The 21,323-nt window shown below is 40.9% G+C and overlaps 1 protein-coding gene across 6 annotated transcripts in view; it reads left to right on the top strand.

Annotated features, from left to right (window-relative positions):
• efr3a (EFR3 homolog A (S. cerevisiae)) overlaps window positions 1-21,323 on the top strand; it is an 82,903-nt gene that overhangs the window by 23,164 nt on the left and 38,416 nt on the right. For all 6 annotated transcript variants that reach the window (XM_088350580.1, XM_088350579.1, XM_088350584.1 and 3 more), the window contains 5 exons: window positions 4,820-4,947; window positions 5,028-5,178; window positions 11,710-11,831; window positions 13,446-13,595; window positions 19,829-19,978. In XM_088350580.1, the coding sequence (XP_088206706.1) occupies window positions 4,820-4,947; window positions 5,028-5,178; window positions 11,710-11,831; window positions 13,446-13,595; window positions 19,829-19,978 (701 nt within the window). The remainder of the gene's footprint in view (window positions 1-4,819; window positions 4,948-5,027; window positions 5,179-11,709; window positions 11,832-13,445; window positions 13,596-19,828; window positions 19,979-21,323) is intronic.

The following is a 21,323-nucleotide window of genomic DNA, read 5'->3' as shown; positions in this document are numbered from 1 at the left end:
TGAGTTTGACACCCCTGACTTAGATGGAATCTGGAAGTAAGGTAGGCTAGAAAATCTCAAGAACACAAATGACATGCCATTAAAAGAAATTCCACTTGAAAAGATCAGAAAGCCATTTCCATGGATGTAAGGCTCCAGCGAACCTTTGACCAGTGTCCCCTCGCACTGCTCGCACATTCTCAGCGCACAAGATAATCCAGCCAGCGCACAAAAATCAGGGCTCAAAATGACTTATTAAGAAGCGACTCGAGTCAAAGTTGCAGTGCATGAAGGTCAAAATACACGGGTTCCCCTGACGCTGTGTTCTAAATGCGGTATTTTGAAGTCAAGGTCGAAGTAGAACCAAGTTGAGTAAAGTCAGTAGAGTTTTTCGAGAACCGGCGTCTTTGGCTCACAAAAGAGAACCGGCTCTTTCGGGTTGTTTTTGCTTCTTTAATCCCAACATGACCAAATATGTTGTAAAATGATGCACAAAACGACTTAAAGGAAGGGGGGAATAGAACAAAAAAGAAAAAAATACCAAAATGAAAAAGTAGTGAAAAAAAGAAACAAAAGGAAGAGAAGGAAAAATTTTAGAAAAAATCCAGAAAAAAGAAAGAAACGTAGGAAAAAATTAAATAGAGAACAAAAAGAAAAAAGTAACAGCTCGGAAAAAATAAACACAATGAGATTTTTTTTTTAAAAGATTTTTTTTTAAAAAGTAGAAAAAAAAACACGGAACAAAGAAGAAAAAGTTTGTGTTGCATTCAAATAATTTCCAATGATAAGTGAATCTTGTTGCCAACTTCCATTCAAAAATGTGATTAAATACAGTTGTGTATCGTGCAACCGACTCAATAAGCCCCCAAAAATGTTAATATTATGCGACAAAATATATCAGGAAATCAAAAGAAATGGAAATCTTGTGAAAGAATTGTAAAAACAAACGACGTTTGTAGGCCATCGTACATGAGTCAATTCATTCTGAAGAGAAAAATCATTTTGAATTGCCGGAAACTCAGCAAAATGTAACTTGATGTCAAGTTTTGGACATGTTTGATCATTATTTATCTTGCCACACTTGGGATTATGGTTGCTCACTGTTGTTTCAAGCGCTGCTCACCGACTTTGTGTGAACGCTCAGACCCGTAAGGAAAATGACAGGGAACATTGCCACTGACCAAGCCATTATCCACAAATGGAGAAAACTGAGAACAGTGGCAAAGCTTCCCAGGAGTGGTCGACCAATTCTGATTATTGAGTTCGACGATGTCTCATCCATGAGGTTACAAGAGAACCTCGAAAAACACCTTAGAAATGCACTTGCCAAAACTGGCATCCACAGGTTAGTTCCCAGAGAAAAACACTGCTGTTACGAAAGAACGCATAGAGTTGTCTCACATTTTCCAAAAAGCATCTTGATTATCCTCAAACTTTTCATCCATGAGGTTACAAGAGAACCTCAAAAAACACCTTAGAAATGCACTTGCCAAAACTGGCATCCATAGGTGAGTTCCCAGAGAAAACCACTGCTGTTACAAAAGAACACATAGAGTAGTCTCACATTTTCCAAAAAGCATCTTGATTATCCTCAAAACTTTTCATCCATGAGGTAACAAGAGAACCCCGAAAAACACCTTAGAAATACACTTGCCAAAACTGGCATCCACGGGCGAGTTCCCAGAGAAAACCACTACTGTCACAAAAGAACACATAGTGTTGTCTCACATTTTCCCCCAAAAAGCATCTTGATTATCCTCAAAACCTTCGGAGAAACATATTGTGGACTGATGAGTCAAAAATAGAACTTTTTGGAAGTTGTACTTCTGATGTAAAAAAGGCACAGCATTTGACAAAAAGAACAGGATGCCAATCGTTAAGCATGGTGGTGGCAGTGTGATGTTCAGTGGCTGTTTTGCTGCCTCAGGACCAGGACAACTTGCTATGGTGGATGGAATAATACATCTTGGTGTTTACCAGAAGGTCTTGAAGGAAAATGTCTCACCATCAGTTGGTGCCCTCAAACTCAAGCGCTTTTGGATCATGCAGCAGGACAATGATCCAAACTCACCAGCGAGTCCACCTCTGAATGGATCCAAAAACAAAATAAAGGTTCTGGAGTGCCCAAGTTAAAATCTGAATTTAAATTTTGACCTTAAACGGGCTGTTTCTGCCAGAAAACCCTCCAATACGGCAGATTTCAAACCATTTTGCAAAGAAGAGTGGGCCAAAATTCTTCCATGTCACTGTGAAAGACTGTCACGGTTGCCTTGGCGCCCAGTTGGTCCCTGCCATGTGGCGCCAGGTTCTGTCACGGTTGCCACGGCGCCCAATTGGCCCCACCCATGGACACCATCTGAAACACGTTGACAGATTACTCCCTGTCACTACTTAAACGCTGTCTTGTGAGTCGCCTTTTGTCGGTCCGTTTGCGAAACTCCTGCTAAACTGTTGTGATACGTCAAGCCCTGTGAATCCCCATTTTTGCCTGTGTTTTGCTCCTGTTTTTTTCTCGCCCCGATCAGTTTGATTTTGACCACTTCCTCCTTGCGATCAATCTACTTCCGCGACCAACGATCCCCGGATCGAGTGTGAGCTCATTCCTCTTCTCCCCAATAAACTCTGAGTAACGTTACGCGATTGGGTTCTGCTTCCTGTTTCCTGTCCTGGTCCTGACAGACTCATTATTAATGATGGTAAATATTTGATTTCTGGTATGGCTGCCAAAGGTGGCTCAACTCGATGTTAGCATCAGGGGAAATGACTTTTTCAATATGGGCCAGATAGGTTTGGATGTTTTTTTTGCGTTTATAAATAGAAAATGCAGTATTGAATAGTTAATTCTATTTCCTTGGGTTGTCTCTGTGAAATATTAAAATACCTTTAATCATGTCAAGTCAAGTCACATTTATTTATGACGCTCTTAATCACAAAAATGTCTCAAAGGACTGCACAGGATTACAATTACAAAAATGCACAATGACCTGATCTTAAACCAGCATGCGGGCAAGGAACAACTCAAAAACCTCAGTGTGAGGAAAATAGAGAAACCTTGAGAAAGGACCTCACATGTGGAAATCCCCCTTCCAGGATTGACCAGGGTGAATTACAATTAGCATTACTGTACCGTAATAGTAAACACTAGGTAAGATGTTGAAGATGTCCGGAAAAAGCATGACACCAACGACACCCCCAGCCTGTAAACTGGTCCAGAAAGTCTATGACGGCCACGACGCAGCTTCCCGTCTTTGCCAGCTGGTCCATCCAGGCGTTCACATGCTTCAGGTCAGACGCTGGTCCGCTGACTCATCTCAAATTGTCCTTCTCCTTCGTATCACCGCCAGGCAGGCGGTCGGAAAAAGACAGGACAATACAGAATATGAGGTGGGCATCAATCATACGCTTTGGAATAGAAGTGTGTCTTAAGCCTCGATTTAAAAACTTCCGTCGAGGTTGCAGATCTTATCTCCAGAGGCAGGGCGTTCCATAACACCGGGGCCCGGACGGAGAACGCTCTCGAGCCCGCAGACTTCTTGGCTCTCGGAGTCACAAGTAGACCGGCATTTTACGAGCGCAAACTCCGTGCAGGAACATAGGGGGAAATCAAATCGGAGAGATAAGAGGGTGCAAGCCCATGCAAACATTTATATGTTAATAAGAGAACCTTAAAGTCACATCTTAAGTGGACTGGGAGCCAGTGCAAGTTGGCCAATACAGGAGTAATATGCTCAAACTTTTTGGTCTTAGTCAAAAGTCTAGCTGCCGCATTCTGAACCAGCTGCAAACTTTTAATGCTAGACATCGGGAGACCAGAAAGCAATACATTACAGCACAGGTGTCAAACGGGCGGCCCGCGGGCCAGATCAGGCCCGCTATGGGATTGAATCCGGCCCGCGAGACAACACTCAGAGAAGCGCAAGAGAAAAACAAGCTGCAGGTTGAAATATGTCCACTTGATGTTGCCAAAGCCAGGTGCCTCTCACAAAGACGGTGGACTTGTATTTCTTTCTTTCTCTCTCTCTCTCTTTCTCTTACTTATCCACCCCTTTTCTCCCACTCTGTCTCTTTCACTCTCTGTGTCTCTCTTTTTCTCCTCCATTGTTGCTCTTTGTCTCTTTCTTTCTCTCTTTCTCTCTCTCTCTTACTTATCCACCCCTTTTCTCCCACTCTGTCTCTTTCACTCTCTGTGTCTCTCTTTTTCTCTTCCATTGTTGCTCTTTGTCTCTTTCTCTCTTTTTCTCTCTTTCTCTCTCTCTCTTACTTATCCACCCCTTTTCTCCCACTCTTTCTCTTTCACTCTCTGTGTCTCTCTTTTTCTCTTCCTTTGTTGCTCTTTGTCTCTTTCTCTCTCTGTCTTTTAAGCTCTTTTGCTCTAACTTCCTTTTTTCCTTTTCTCCTCTTTTTCTCTTCCTACCCTTTGCGCTTTCTTTTCTCTTTTCTCTCCTTCCGTCTTTCTATTTCTCTTTGGATTTCTTTCTTCCTCTCCCTTTCTTTTCGCCTCTCTCACGACTTTTTATCTCTTTTGTTTCTCACGGTCTCTCCCTCTCTCTCTCTCTTTGTCCCGCCCTCTCTCCTTTTCCCTCCCTCTTTCTCTTATTTCTTTATCTCTCGTTTTCTTTCTCTTGAATCTACTCGTCCGGCCCCCGACAGAATGTTTGTTCTATCGTGTGGCCCCCGAGTTCAAATGAGTCGGACACCCCTGCATTACAGTAATCAAGCCAAGAAGTAATATCTAAAACCTTTGTGCTTGATAAATAGGCAAAAAACACAGAGGAAAATACTTTTCACGGCACTATAACTAAAATGTTTTCAACGTCCGCATAACATCTTTGCGGTTCAGGACGGTCTGAGCAAGTCGGACATGGAGAAGCTGACTTTTTACGCCGTGTCGGCTCCCGAGAAGCTGGACCGCATCGGCGCCTACTTGGCCGAGCGTCTCAGTCGCGACGTGGTCCGCCATCGCTACGGGTGAGCGCAAAGAACTACTTTCGGTCGCGCATAAATCGGCGGTGGTATTTGAGAGCAAATGGGTCCGCCTGTGTGCCCAGAAACGTGGTGATCGCCATGGAGGCCCTGGATCAGCTTCTGATGGCCTGCCACTCCCAGAGCATCAAACCTTTCGTGGAGAGCTTCCTGCACATGGTGGCCAAGCTCCTGGAGTCCAGGCAACCCGACCTGCAGGTTCTGGGAACCAACTCAGTAAGTCGGTATTTAGGAATTTGCCAATCGCGATTTCTTCGATAACATTCTAATGCAAATTCACAGCTGGAGGTCCAGCTAGTTTGCAAGAAATCCTTTTTAAAGGAAGGTCTCAGTTGTTGCAGAGAAGCAAGACCATCGAAAATCATTTATCATACCATGACATTATAAAATGAGTACTGTAAATTCCATAGTACAAGCTGCTACTTTCACTTTAGCGTGCTTTATATGCTCTCTCCTAATCACAAATACACATGCTTGATTGGCCAACTGATGTTATGATAAGAGCTAATAGATCAGGCTCCACCTGAACGTGATTCCTTAAAAGAAGTTTACATGTTGCACGCTTTCTCTTGATCTCACACACACGCTTCTTTCTCCACCATGGAACTTTTAACACTAGAAATCCCAGGAATGCTACAAAATGACTACAAAACTAAAGATAAAATGAAGTGCTTCAAAATGGGGACCTAATTTATTATTTTGTTTTCATTCTGATAAAAAAAAAAATACTATAAATACTACAGAAATGCTACTAAAGTAAAGCTATGATACGAAAATATTATAGTATTATTACAACAGAAATACTTCAAAAATTCAACTACAGTTATAGTAAAAATTATTAAAGAAATACTACAAAGATAGTATGGACATACTACAAAAATACTGCTACGGAAATACTACAAAAGTGCAACTATAGTAGTACTACCAAAATACAACAGATATAGAAATCCTGCCAAAATACTATAGAAATACTACAACATAAAAATACAGAAATACTCGAAAAATACAACAGAAATGCCACAAAAATCTGACTTCAGAAATACACAAAAGTACTACAAAATAACAACTGGAGTAATACTACAAAAATACTGCTACGGAAATACTACAAAAGTGCAACTATAGTAGTACTACAAAAATTCAACGGATATGGAAATCCTACCAAAACACTGTCGAAATACTACAACATAAAAATAGAGAAATACTAGAAAAATACAACAGAAATGCCACAAAAATCCAACTACAGTTATAGTAAAAAAATATGAAAGAAATGCTACAAAGATAATATGGACATACTACAAAAATACTGCTACGGAAATACTACAAAAGTGCAACTACAGTAGTACTACAAATATACAATCGATATGGCAATCCTACCAAAACACTGTATAAATACTACAAAATAAAAGTACAGCAATACTATATAATTGGTAAAAAAATTACCACAAAAATCAGACTGCAGAAATACAACAAAAAGTATAAACAGGGGGGGGTCAAACTCTGTTAGCTATCCAAGACTGCATGCTAGGAAAACACAAGTACACACACACACACAATCACACACATTTAATTACAAAACAAATAAATGTTTTTACAGAAAATAAGAACAAGATAGTTATCTATCTATCTAGAAAGTTAGAGAAGAAGAAAGGAGCAGCGAGAGTCTCCCAGGGATACAGGAACCGTCCTTTCATGGTTTCCATCCCTCAGATAGGACAAATTGACCTTTGAGCGTCCTCTGTGTTACCTGTGGTGTTCCGCAGGGCTCAGTACTTGGTCCCCTTCTTCTCGGCATTTGTAATAATAGTCTGTACAGATTTTTTTGTGATGACCACTTGAAGTCCCAGGAATTTTTGCCCCTTCCAGAATGACCAACGGACAGCCAAATGGCTGCGTTACAACAGAAATTCAACCAAAAATCTGACCACAAAAGTACCACAAAATAACAACTGGAGTAATTCTACAAAAAAATGGGCAGGTTACACCCCCACCAAACATTGTTTCCTTGGCTGTCCTTTTGGGCATTCTATGTAAGTAAGCCCAATGGCTTGCCTCTGCTCCGCTTTAACGTTGTAAAGTTAGTAATATTCGTGTTTTCAGACACGTTTTCCGTGTGTACCTTCTACACGTCTTTACTTTCGCTCCAGTCCAGAAAGCTCCTCGCCCGGTGGCTTATCCAATCGGAAGGTGCAGGGTGGGTGGCTTCCAAACGAAGGAAGAGAGGGAGTGAGATGCTGGGCTGCATCTGAGCCTTAACGACCCAGTTTTAAATCGAACGAATCGCATTAATACACGTGCACGCCACACACACGGCAAAGATGGCCGCTTGGCGAGGAAAATGTCACATTGACCTCAGAGCGAAGCTCCGAGCTGCCCACTTCTCCAAATACCGCGAGGAGGGGGACAAGTACTCCGTAGAGCAGGGGTTCAAAACTGTGGCCAGGGGGCCGATCCCAAAGACCGGTCTCATTTTTTTGCATGAAGATGAAATCTACATGCAGACGTCAGCGTGTAATATTTCTTTCTATTTGATTTTAAGTCGATTGGATTCATTACATTGGATGTTAGTCTTGTAGTCATTTGGTAGTATTTTTGTAGTATTTCAAAGTACCGTATTTTCCGCACTATAAGGCGCACCTAAAAGCCTTTATTTTTTTCAAAAGCTGACCATGCTCCTTATAATACAAGTGCGCCTTATATATGGATCAACATTAAGTTTTCCAACTAACTTGCAGCCGCCGACTCGATTTTCCCCCGAAGGCCAAGTAGTCCGCGGTGTATGCTGGGATTTATTTACCGGCGTTTCATTGGCTAACCAATGTGTCAATCATCATTGGAATGGATCACTATTGGCTAAAGTTATTCGGAGGTCAAGGGGCGGATCCTTTTTATCATTTACAGGCTGGCATTGGCTTCAACGGCAAAACAAAGCCTGCAATTGGCCGAAAAAGATGAATGCGTATAGCACGTGGTTGACGGCATACAGAAAGCATTTTTTTACTATTCTGTATTTGTAAATATTTTATTCTCCTGGATTTACTAAACTCACGGATACAAGAGGACCACGGCTGCACATTATTATTGAACACAACGACTTCGGTGAGCTACTCCGGCTATATATTTTCCCTGTATCTTGTTTCAGACTGAACTCGATGTTTCTGTGATAAGCGGTGCAGATCATGGATGGAATGGAGTGTCTATTTTTAAATTCAACTCAATTCCAAGTGTTTATTGTCACATGCACAGTAAAGTTGCGAGCGAAAATAGAAACTAAGGAATGGTTGGCATTTCTTGAATCCCAAGACTTTAACCTTCCGAATGATATTTGAAATGACACATTTAAGTGACATCGTACGGACACCGCATCCGCACGTGTCTACGACACGTATTTGCTTCTTTGCAAGCTTTGGGAATGTTAAGGGGGTAATCAGTTGGACTGAACCATCTGACTGTTTTGTCCACGTTCCCATTGTAGCGCCTTATAATCCGGTGCGTCTTATGTATGGAAAATATAGGACCAAAAACGATTTTTTCGGGGTGCGCCCTATAGCCCGGTGCGCCTTATAGTGCGGAAAATACGGTATTCACGCGTCGGATTAGCCGCAAGATTCGGAAAAAGACCTTTTCGGCAGTGATCAGCAGCGAAGGCGCTAACGCGGGCTAGCTAGCAGGCTCCCATATCTTGTAAAAAACGTAAACGCCATTTGACGCGTGACGAAAAAAAAAGCCTGAAAAGGAGGAGTTACAAAAGAGCTACAAGATGATGCATGAAAAAAGAGAAAAGGGGAAAAAACATAGAGAGAAAAGGTTTAAAAAAAAAAAATACAAAAATAATGTAAATCAGTCACTAATGGCTAAAGATCTTTGAAGCCGAAGTTGGTCATGTCATTTTTTTTCACCTTGTAGGCTATCACAGATGAAGGACCATGAAAAAAGCTTGCAATTGGCTGAGACTGGTGTCAATCAAAAGGTCAAGGGTTGACAGCCATACTCAAAATCATCTGAATTACGGAGCAAAACAAACTTATTACAACAAGGAACATCCAATGATGCAGAGCTGCTTTTAGGTGGATTTTTTTTCATCTGTCGGCATCATGGTGTATTTTGGAGTACCGTATTTTCCGCACTATAGGGCGCACCGGGTTATAGGGCGCAGCCCCAAAAAATAGTTTTTGGTCCTATTTTTGACATACATAAGACGCACCGGATTATAAGGCGCTACAATGGGAACGTGGACAAAACGGTCAGATGGTTCAGTCCAATGATTACCCCCTTAACATTCCCAAAGCTTGCAAAGAAGCAAATACGTGTCAGGAACACATGCGGATGCGGTGTCCCTACGATGTCACCCAAATGCATCATTCCATCATTCGGAAGGTTAAAGTCTTGGGATTCAAGAAATGCCAACCATTCCTTAGTTTCTATTTTCTTTTTCGCTCGCAACTTTACTGTGCATATGACAATAAACACTTGGAATTGAGTTGAATTCACTCAACTCATCACAGCGACATCGAGATCGTTCTAAAACAAGATACCGGGAAAATAGAAAGCCGCATAGCTCACCTAAGTTCTCACGTTCAATAATGATACGCAATCATGGTCTTCTTACAACCGTGAGTGAAGTCAATCCAGGAGAGTCAAATATTTACAAATACAGACTAATGAAACATGTTTCTTTATGGCGTAGTTTAGCAAGCTTGCTATTCAGTCATCTTTTTCGGCCAATTGCAGGCTTTGTTTCGGCCCTCTAGCCTATCCGAGGCTCCGAATAACTACAGCCAATAGCGATCGATTTAACGGATGATTGACACATTGGTTAGCCAATGAAACGCCGGTATATAAATCCCAGCATACACCGCGGACTACTCCACGTCCGGGGGAAAATCGAGTCTGCAGCTGCTTGCCTTAGTTGCAAGACTTTGCGACTTAATATTGATCCATATATAAGGCGCACTGTATTATAAGGCGCATGGTCAGCTTTTGAAAAAAATTAAGACTTTTAGGTGCGCCTTATAGTGCGGGAAATATGGTAAATATCTTACACGGTTGGATTCACTGGACTTATTGGTGAGCTATGCCGGCTTTATAGTTTTCAGTTATCTCGTTTCAGACTGATAGAGATGTTTCTCTGAGTATATTGCCATCCTATCCCGAATCCCTAAAGTTAAAGCTTTCCAATGATGTGTGGCATGACTGATTTCAGCCACTGCTGACATAATTTATGATCAGTCTGTCGGCCTGCCGCTTTAAGGGGATTAAAGCCGCTTCGGCCGCAAATGGTAATTAGAAATAAGGGCTGCAACAACTCATCAATTAAATGTAAATGGTCTGCATTTCTATAGCGCTTTTCAAGTCAATAGAGACCTCCCAAAGCGCTTTACAATGCGTTTCACACTTTACCCATTCACACACTTTCACACACCGATATCAAGGTCAGCCATGCAAGGCAACTACCTGCTCATTGAGTGCATTAGGGATTCCAGTGTCTTGCCCAAGGACACCTCGACATATAACACGGAGGAGCCGGGAATCGAACCTGCCACCTCTTGATCCCAAGACGTTATGCTGACGGCTACATGCTAATGGCTACATGCAAACGAGTCTTGCCAACCACTAAGTGCTAACCGGTTCATGCTAACGAGTCATGCTAACGGCTACATGCTAACGGCTACATGCAAATGAGTCGTGCTAATGAATTATCGATATGAATGTAAATGGTCTGCATTTCTATAGCGCTTTTCAAGTCAATGAAGACCACCCAAAGCACTTTACAATGTGCTTCACACTTTTCCCTCTTACACACTAACTAACCGATCACAGCGTCAGCCATGTAAGACGACTACCTGCTATAAGGGGCGTTAAGGATTCAGTGTCTTGCCCAAGGACGACTCGACATATATCACGGAGGAGCCGGGAATCGAACCTGCCACCTCTTGACCCCAAGATGTTATGTTGACGGCTACATGCTAATGGCTACATGCAAACGAGTCTTGCCAAGTGTTACATGCTAAATAGTCATGCTAACGGCTGCATGCTAACGAGTCATGCTAACAGCTACATCCGAACGTGTCATGCTAACGGCTACATGTTAACGAGTTATGCTAACGGCTATATGCTAACAGCTACATGCAAATGAGTCGTGCTAACGAGTTATAAATGGGCATTAGGGATTCAGTGTCTTGCCCAGGGACACCTCGACATATAACACGGAGGAGCCGGGAATCGAACCTGCCACTTCTTGATCCCAAGACGTTATGCTGACGGCTACATGCTAATGGCTACATGCAAACGAGTCCTGCCAACCACTAAGTGCTAACCGTTACATGCTAACAACTACATGCTAACAGCTGCATGTTAACGAGTCATGCTAACGGCTACATCCGAGCGTGTCATGCTAACTGACACATGATAACGAGTTATGTTAACCGCTACATGCTAAGGAGTTATGCTAGCAGTACATGCAAATGAGTCGTGCAAGGCTAGTTGGCACGCTGAAAGTTGTAGTCCCACTTTAGTCAGGCAGAGGGCGCCAAGACCTTACATTTTTATTGAACGTTACATCATGGCTAATAAAATTGGCATGGAAGTTTGAACTTTGGAGTGTTTAACTATTTCATCCTAAAACAAAGTTAACAATTTTAAAGGGAACGCAAAGTGCGGCTGAAATACAGAGACAAGAAAATCAATTCTTATCATTTGTATCGTACTGGCAACGTTTGATAGGATTTTTCCTTTTTTTTGTACGTGCAGTTTGTCAAGTTCGCCAACATCGAAGAGGACACTCCGTCTTACCACCGGCGCTACGATTTCTTCGTGTCTCAGTTCAGCGCCATGTGCCACTCCACACACGAGGACTCCGACACCAGAACCAGGTCTGGACCCGGATGATGGAGACTCCCTTGTCCTCATTGGATATGAGACTAGGGGTCCACTGATTATTGGGCGGGCTTTTATTTGAGAACTTGACATATCGGTATCGGTATTTTTATCATTTGACGGGGCGATTAAATATATTTAAAAACTGGGTTATTTAGGCTCAGATGCAGCCGAGCCTCTCTCTCCCTCTCCTTTCTACCATTGTCTCAACCCCGCACCTCCTGAATGGGTAAGTAACCAGGGGTGAAGCCACTGTAGCAGGAAGGAGTCGGGGAAACAGCGGTAGCTCTGCTGAATCCTAAGTCCCGAAATGCCAGTGAATCAAGACCGCTGATAATTTAGAGATTTAAAAAATCCATAGTAAAAAAGCTTATGTGTTAGCAAGAGATAGCGTAAAAAGTGGCGTTAACTAGCTTAAGGGTAGCACGTTCAGGTGGAGACTGATTTATTAGCTTTTATCATAACACGAGTTGGTCAAACTAGCGTGTGTGTTTGTGATTGAGATCATAAAAAGTACGCTCAAGTGGAAGGCGGAGTGATTAGCTGTTACCATAACATGGGTTCTTCAAACGGGCTCTAAAACAGGAACGCCCACAGTTTTCAATTCGCCAGCTCTGTTAAAATTTCGATTCATTTTCTGTTTTTAGTTCAATAAAGTCATGTTAGTTATCGGTATTTTTATTTATTTGACGGGGAAATTAAATATATTTAAAAACTGGGTTATTTAGGCTCAGATGCAGCGGAGCCTCTCTTTCCCTCTCTTCTCTACCTTTGTCTCCTGAATGGGTAAGTGACCAGGGGTGAAGCCACCGTAGCAGGAAGAAATACGTCTGAGTCGGGGAAACAGCGGTAGCTCTGCTGAATCCTGAGTCCCGACATGCCTGTGAATCAAGACCGCTGAAAAAAAGCTCATGCGTTAGCAAGAGATAGCGTAAAAGGTGTACTTAACTAGCTTAAGGGTAGCACGTTCAGGTGGAGACTGATTTATTAGCTCTTATCATAACATGAGTTGGTCAAACTCGCGTGTATGTTTGTGATTGAGAGAGAGCATAAAAAGTAGGCTCAAGTGGAAGGCGGAGTGATTAGCTGTTACCATAACATGGGTTCTTCAAACTGGCTCTAAAACAGGAGTGCCCATAGTTTTCAATTCGCCAGCTCTGTCACAATTTCGATTCATTGTATGTTTTTAGTTTATTGAATTCATGTTGGTTTTATTGGCATTTTTATGTATTTGACAGGGCGGTTAAATGTATTTAAAAACTGGGTTATTTAGGCTCAGATGCAGCCGAGCCTCTCTCTCCCGCTCTTGCTTGGTTGCATTGGCATTTTAATTTATTTATTGGGGGAAAAAAAATCCCGGTGCTATTTAAGTTTTGATGTACCTTTTATACGGGTGGCTGCTAGGCTAATTTGATTTCCTGCACTTTCAGTTTTTGGTTCAAGTGAAAGATAAGTCATTTTAATGTTTCGAAAGTCTTTATAAGCTTTTACAGAAAATGAATCTCAGCTCTAACTATCGTTCTCCTATTAATACCAATGATCGGTATCGGCACTGTAAAACCCATAGCGTTCAGTCCTTCCACGAGACGGGGTTTTATTTTTTGTTTCAGGATCCGCGTGGCGGGCATCAAGGGACTCCAGGGCGTGGTCCGAAAAACCGTAAACGACGAATTGCAGGCCATCATCTGGGAACCGCAACACATGGACAAACTCATCCCGTCCATGCTCTTTAACATGCAGGACGCCCAAGACACCGACAGGTAACACCTCTTACGTCATCGTTCCCGTTTTATTTTGAAGGGCTGAGCCGTCTTTTCCATCCATTTTATTGTCATCGTCACTGCTGAGTGTGTGTGGTTGGTACACAATTTAGCAGTAGCTTAAGGCCTCTTGAATGAATCAAGATAAGCGTCCAAGCTTCACCTTCATCCAAAACAGAGTAACACTGGAACATACAATAAAAATACGGTGAGCAAAACCACAAACGGTCGACAAAATATTCAAGGCAATTAACCTTTTCAATGAAATGCATAAATATATACGTATATACTCTCAGGGTACTAGATGAAATAGAAATAAAGAAAGAGATGGTGGGAAAAAGAGAAGGAAAGGGAAAGAACTACACAGGGAGTGAAAGACGAAGAAAGAAGTGAAGGGGGAAAAGAGTGAGTCATAGATAAAGAAAGGGTGAGAAATGGAGATAGAAAAACAGTGACGGAGAGAGAAATGGAAAGAAATAGAGAAAGAAAAGGAGAGTGAAAGAGAAATAAAGAATGAGAGAAATCAAGAAAGAACAAGAGAAAATAAGATTAAGATAAAAAGATATAAAGAGAAATATATTTAGATTCAAGACTAAGTGAACGAGATATAGAGACAGAGGAAAAAAGAGAGAAGGAAATAAATAAAAGAAACAGAAAGAGGGAGAAAAAGAGGTAAATGGAAGAGAGGAATAGAGATAAAAAAGAGAGGAAGAAAGAGAGAAAGACAAAATAAGAGAAAATGACTAGATTAAATACAGATACAGAAAGAGATGGTGGGAAAAAGAGAAGGAAAGAGGGAGTGAATGACAAAGAAAGAAGTGAAGGAGGAAAAGAGTAAATAATACACAAAGAAAGGGTGAGAAATACAGATAGAAAAACAGTAAGCGAGAGAGAGATATAAAGAAAGAAAAGGAGAGTGAAAGAGAAATAAAGAATGAGAAAAATAGAGAAAGAACAAGAGAAAATAAGAGTAAGATATAAAGAGAAATATATTTAGAATAAAGAAAGACTAAGTGAATGAGAGAGAGACAGAAGAAAAAAGAGAGAAGGAAATAAAAAAGAAAAATAAATAAATTCTCTATCTCTATATATCTCTTACTCTATCTCTCTATCTCTATCTGGCTAAGGTTAGGTGTAGGTTGAGGGTTAGAAATTCCAGTTTGAATTTCACATTAGGGTTTTAAAAGTGCTTGAATTTAGTTGGGGAAGCTGCGCTAAGAGCTAATCATTTTCGAGCACGTCTTCCACTTTCTTTCGGGCCGTGGTCGTTACCATGTCAACAGAGATGTATTTTTAGCCCCGGTCAGAACATTTTCCTGGCTTTTTGACGGCTTTTCTCCAGGTCGGGATCATTATTTGCGGACCGCCAATTATCCCGGGGCGCCGGCTGCCATCTTGGACTCCTTGTCGTCGCCTTTGACTCGAGTAATGCTTTCAAAACTCAAAGTTCGCTTAAGCTGTGAGCCGATACCTCCAATATACCGAATGAATGACATTGCAACGGAGCTATGGCGAAGCCCCGCCCCCTTTTACTCACTCGGTATAGATTTTATAAACCCTTAAGGTTTCGATAAAGAAATATGTTTCTGTATGGTTCGCTGGTGCCTTCCATCCATGGCCCTGCGACTGGCTGGCAACTTGTTCAGGGTTTCCCCTGCCCACTGCCTGTGATGAAGATAAGACCAATTCGTTGAATCGTCTCATACGTGTTCAAAGAAATGCAGGAATCGAATGGCGTAAGAGGGAGTTCTTTTTTATTGGTACACAATTTCAACAAGAGACTCGGCGAATCACAGATATGCGTGGATCTTTATAGTTTTCAACATAGCCCCTATCCCTTTTCACGCCTGAAGGCGTACATGCCCAGGGTTCCGTCCTTATTCGGAAGTGTTTTTAAGTTTGTTCCAGTTTATGTCACCCTTTGCCGTTATCTGTTGTCCTCCCTTAAGGAGGATTGTTTATACTAATTCGTCCGCCGAAACATTTCTCCCAACTGTAAGCAAGTCTTTCTACATTTCTTTCTAAATGTATGCAAATCTATTCTACAAATGCAAGTTTATTTTCTACAACACCTGAAGATAGCTGGGATGGGCTCCAGCACCCCCGCGACCCTACTGAGGATAAGCGGTGCGGATGATGGATGGATGGATGGATGGATGATGTCACTAGTTACGGAAATATGTCATGTCACATATTATTTGAAAGCTTAAACTCTTGGGATTCAAGTTGTAATGAACATTTCAAAATATACTCATCACAGAAACACCACGATCCATCTAAAACAAGATAACCTAGAGTTGGTCTAACTCACCATTGCGTCCCCTGGCCATCTTCAAATTGTTTGAATGTCCGGCAATGAAAATCCAAACATAATTTATATGCCATTTTTTTAGGAGTGTATTCAAATAATGTGTGCAGGGCAATCTGTGATTCCTTTTTTATGCACCGTTACTACAGGAAAGTGTGCACATTTATTCATTTGACTTCTGAAAAGACGAGTCAAACATTCACAACTCTTTTACAATGTCTAAAAAAATGGCCAAAGTAAAATACACATTTGCAAACTTGTCATCTCCAAATGGCCAGTTTTGGAAAAAACTTTAACCGATCCATAGAAAAATGTGTAAATAGAATGTTTAGTTTTTCAGATTGTGATCAAGGTACCAGGTAAGGCTTCAAGATATTGTCTCACCTGTTTTACGCACCATTACTACAGGCCAGGGTGCACATTTATTCATTTGATTTCTGAAAAGATGAGTCAAACATTCACAACTCTTTCACGATGTCTAAAAAAATTGGCCAAAGTAAAATACACATTTGCAAACTTGTCATCTCCAAATGGACAGTTTTGGAAAAAACTTTAACCGATCCATAGAAAAATGTGTAAATACAATGTTTAGTTTTTCAGATTGTGATCAAGGTACCAGGTAAGGCTTCAAGATATTGTCTCACCTGTTTTACGCACCATTACTACAGGCCAGGGTGCACATTTATTCATTTGACTTCTGAAAAGATGAGTCAAACATTCACAACTCTTTCACGATGTCTAAAAAATTGGCCAAACTAAAATACACATTTGCAAACTTGTCATCTCCAAATGGACAGTTTTGGAAAAAACTTTACCCGACCCATAGAAAAATGTGTAAATACAATGTTTAGTTTTTCAGATTGTGATCAAGGTACCAGGTAAGGCTTCAAGATATTGTCTCACCTGTTTTACGCACCATTACTACAGGCAAGTGTGCACATTTATTCATTTGACTTCTGAAAAGATGAGTCAAACATTCACAACTCTTTCACGATGTCTAAAAAATTGGCCAAACTAAAATACACATTTGCAAACTTGTCATCTCCAAATGGACAGTTTTGGAAAAAACTTTACCCGACCCATAGAAAAATGTGTAAATACAATGTTTAGTTTTTCAGATTGTGATCAAGGTACCAGGTAAGGCTTCAAGATATTGTCTCACCTGTTTTACGCACCATTACTACAGGCAAGTGTGCACATTTATTCATTTGACTTCTGAAAAGACGAGTCAAACATTCACAACTCTTTCACGATGTCTAAAAAATTGGCCAAACTAAAATACACATTTGCAAACTTGTCATCTCCAAATGGACAGTTTTGGAAAAAACTTTAACCGATCCATAGAAAAATGTGTAAATACAATGTTTAGTTTTTCAGATTGTGATCAAGGTACCAGGTAAGGCTTCAAGATATTGTCTCACCTGTTTTACGCACCATTACTACAGGCCAGGGTGCACATTTATTCATTTGACTTCTGAAAAGATGAGTCAAACATTCACAACTCTTTCACGATGTCTAAAAAATTGGCCAAACTAAAATACACATTTGCAAACTTGTCATCTCCAAATGGACAGTTTTGGAAAAAACTTTACCCGACCCATAGAAAAATGTGTAAATACAATGTTTAGTTTTTCAGATTGTGATCAAGGTACCAGGTAAGGCTTCAAGATATTGTCTCACCTGTTTTACGCACCATTACTACAGGCCAGGGTGCACATTTATTCATTTGACTTCTGAAAAGATGAGTCAAACATTCACAACTCTTTCACGATGTCTAAAAAATTGGCCAAACTAAAATACACATTTGCAAACTTGTCATCTCCAAATGGACAGTTTTGGAAAAAACTTTACCCGACCCATAGAAAAATGTGTAAATACAATGTTTAGTTTTTCAGATTGTGATCAAGGTACCAGGTAAGGCTTCAAGATATTGTCTCACCTGTTTTACGCACCATTACTACAGGCCAGGGTGCACATTTATTCATTTGACTTCTGAAAAAATGAGTCAAACATTCACAACTCTTTCACAATGTCTAAAAAAATATTGGCCAAAGTAAAATACACATTGGCAAACTTATTGTCTCACCTGTTTTCCAGTTAAGATGCCCATGCTACACTTCTCTGCAGACATTTAATTGCAGAATAAATTCAGTCAAGAATAAAAACCTTCTATTTCAATGGATTACATATATAGAGCTAACAAATAGTAGGCGTAGCAAAAATCATGGCTTTGTCCATTTTTTCTTTCAAATGTAGCCCAAATCCCTTAAGGTTTGATGGTGATGCTTTGAACATGAATTGATTGAGGTCTGGAATCTGGCTTGGCCAATCCTACACCTTTAGAGTCTCAGTTTTCAAACATTCTGTTGTAGATTTAGCTTTATGGGTATGGCCATTGTCCTGTTGGAAGTTGAACCTGCACCCCATTCTCATGTCATTCGCTGACTCCAACAGTTTTTCTACCAGAATTTATTAGATAGATAGATACTTTATTCACACTTCCAGCAGTATCCTTTTGTTGTTTATTAACCGGTTAACAGGATGGCCTCGGGGTGCTGTGTTGTAGTTTAGCAACAGCGGAGTGAATGACGTCACACGCTAGGCCAAAAGTTGGACGTCCCTGCGGCAGATGGAAATCTTTGCGCCCAGGGTTACACCGCCTCGTGTTCACGTAGATAGCGAGTCCGCCTCCTCTCCGCTTCCCGCAGGCTTTTGTGTCTCTGTCTAACAGCGCTGAAGCCGGGTAGCTCCACGTTAGCGTCCGGGATGCTAGACGTGAGCCACGTAAAACACAACAAACTGTACACTTTGATGTTTTTTAGCAGCACAGCCAGTTTGTCGGTCTTATTTGGTAGAGAGTTCACATTTGCCATGATTCCGAAAAACACGAAAATAGAAGCAGACACTTAAAACAGTAAATCACAAAAAGTGTGAAATGCTATTAGTGTTTGGCTCCATCCATTTAACTATCAACTCTAACAATTTTCACAGTCCCTGCTGAAGGAAAGCAAACCCAGAGCATGATGCTGCCACCACCATGTTTGACAGTGAGGATGGTGTTTTCAAGTTGATGTGCTCTGTAACTCTTACTTACGCTAGGCACTGTATTTTTTGAATCAATGCAATTGAGGTGTATTGGATTGAAGGATTTTTACATCCATTATTTTATTGGTTTTGCCTCAAATAGGGAAGTTTGCAGATCTTACCCAAAAATATATCTTTAAAACGAAAATAAGAAATAAAAAAAAATAGAATAAATGAAAAATATCAACAAGAATTACTCTAAAAGGAAAGCTTCTTGAAAAATATTCAGATAATCAAAATTGGGTTTTTTTTTCTTGAGTGAATGCAATACATCTCTGTAAAATTTACTCGATGTTTCCATTCAATTATTTTTTGCCTGAAAATGTCCAATTTTCACGTCTGGCCTGCTTTTTGTCTTATTATCCTACTAAAGTTTTTTAGAAAGAACTTACCAGTTTCGGAGCAGACCGTATTGCCTCGCCCCAGAAATATACACAAAGAGCAGAGAAGTTTGACGGAGAGGGAGACGTCGTTTATTGATATTCGTCAGCGTTCAAAACGGCGTTCTCATTCGTCTAAGAGACAATCAGCTTTCTTATACCCATCACGTCAGAAATATCACATGTTGCTTAGTGCGTGCATGTTTCTCATCAAAAGTCGCCGTGACCCAGCCAAATTCCTGACAGCTTTGCTGACATTTAAACTCGGGAGAAACAAGTCTGGAATTTCCTGTCCAAACAAATGTGTCCTCATTATGTCGATAAGCTCCGACTTCATTATTCTACAACGCCATTTCCGATTCATCGATCAATCAACTTTGCCTCCCATTTCAATACATTGATTCTTGACCGATTGCATCATTGAAAACCAAAAAATCTCGTTCTTGTGTCGTTTTTGTCAGGGCGGTTTCGGCTCACCCGGGCACCCCGTGCGTGTCGTCGTCGGATGTCGTGGATGAGAATCCGTCCGCCCTGGCGGAGAGTTGCTTCCGGGAACTTTTGGGACGCGCCGCCTACGGAAACATGAACAATGCCGTACGACCCGTACTTGTGTGAGTATAAACCCTGAAAACCGCGAGCCCGTCGTCTTTTACTGTGCCGTGAGAAAGTTTTTTGCCCCTCCCTAATTTCTTTTTGCATATTTATCACTCACAAAGGTGTCAGATCATCATACCAACCCAAGGCTATACAAAATGCACTTTTTTTAATGTTGATTCTGTTCAAAACCCATCAGGCCCTATTTGAAAAAGTCATTGCCCGCTGAAGCTAATAGCGAGTTGGGCCACCTTTGGAAGCCATAACACAAATCAAACGTTACCCATAACTGGTAATAAGTCTTATACAATGCTTGGGGGTGTTTTGGCCCATTCTTCTTTGCAAAATGGTCTCAAATCTGCCATATCGGAGGATTATCTAGCATGAAATGCCTGTTTAAGGTCACACAACAGGATCTCGATTGAACTTTGACTTGGCTACTCCGGAACCCACGCATGCCGAGTTTTTATTGTGACGCGGCTTCTTTAAAAGGGGCGGGGCTTGTGTTGCACGCGCAACACGGGAGAGAAGAAAGCAAGCCAGGAAACATGCGCATACTTACCTGGAGTGGATTTAAAGTAACGAGTTCTATGTAGCCTAATGCAGCAGAGTAAGAGAACAGTTTCTTCTCCAAAAGGTATAATGATTTAAAAATCTTCCCGGAAATCCAAAATGTCCCAAAACTTACTCAAATAAATGGAATGGAGTAAATATAACTCGTTACTTGATTTAAGTAACTGGTTCAATGTAGCCGAGTAAGGGTACAGGTTCTTATTCACAAATCTCTACTAAAAGTAAAACATTTAGTGATTTAAAATCCTCTCAGAAGTCCAAAATGTCCCAAAACTTACTCAAGTCAATGTAACGGAGTAAATATAACTGGTTTGTACCCACCTCTGAGTTTAAGTAACGGGTTCAATGTAGCCTAATATAGAAAAGTAGGAGTACTGTTTCATCTTCACAAATCTACTTAAGTAAAAGTAAAAAGTATACTGATTTAAAAATACTCCTAGATGGACAAAATGTCCCCAAAATTACTCAAGTGAGTGTAATCATTATTACCCATTTCTGGATTTAAGTAACAGGTTCATTGTAGCCTGATGTAGCAGAGTAAGAGTACCGTTCCCCCCCAGAAGTCCACAGTGTCCCAAAACATACTCAAGTCAACATAATGAAGTAAATGTAACACATTTCTACCCACCTCTGCATTTAATTAACAGGTTCAACGTAGCCTAATATAGAAAAGTAAGAGAACTGTTTCATCTTCACAAATCTGCTCAAGTAAAAGTAAAAAGTATAGTGATTTCAATATACTCCTAGCTGGAAAAAAATGTCCCAAAGCGTACTGAAGTAAAATTTAAG

This window comes from Urocampus carinirostris, chromosome 1 (genome assembly GCF_059441175.1).
Source record: "Urocampus carinirostris isolate Australia breed hairy pipefish chromosome 1, RoL_Ucar_1.0, whole genome shotgun sequence".
NCBI lineage: Eukaryota > Metazoa > Chordata > Actinopteri > Syngnathiformes > Syngnathidae > Urocampus > Urocampus carinirostris.
The sequence above is the reverse complement of the archived record's forward strand: the minus strand, read 5'-3'. Positions and strand labels throughout refer to the sequence as shown.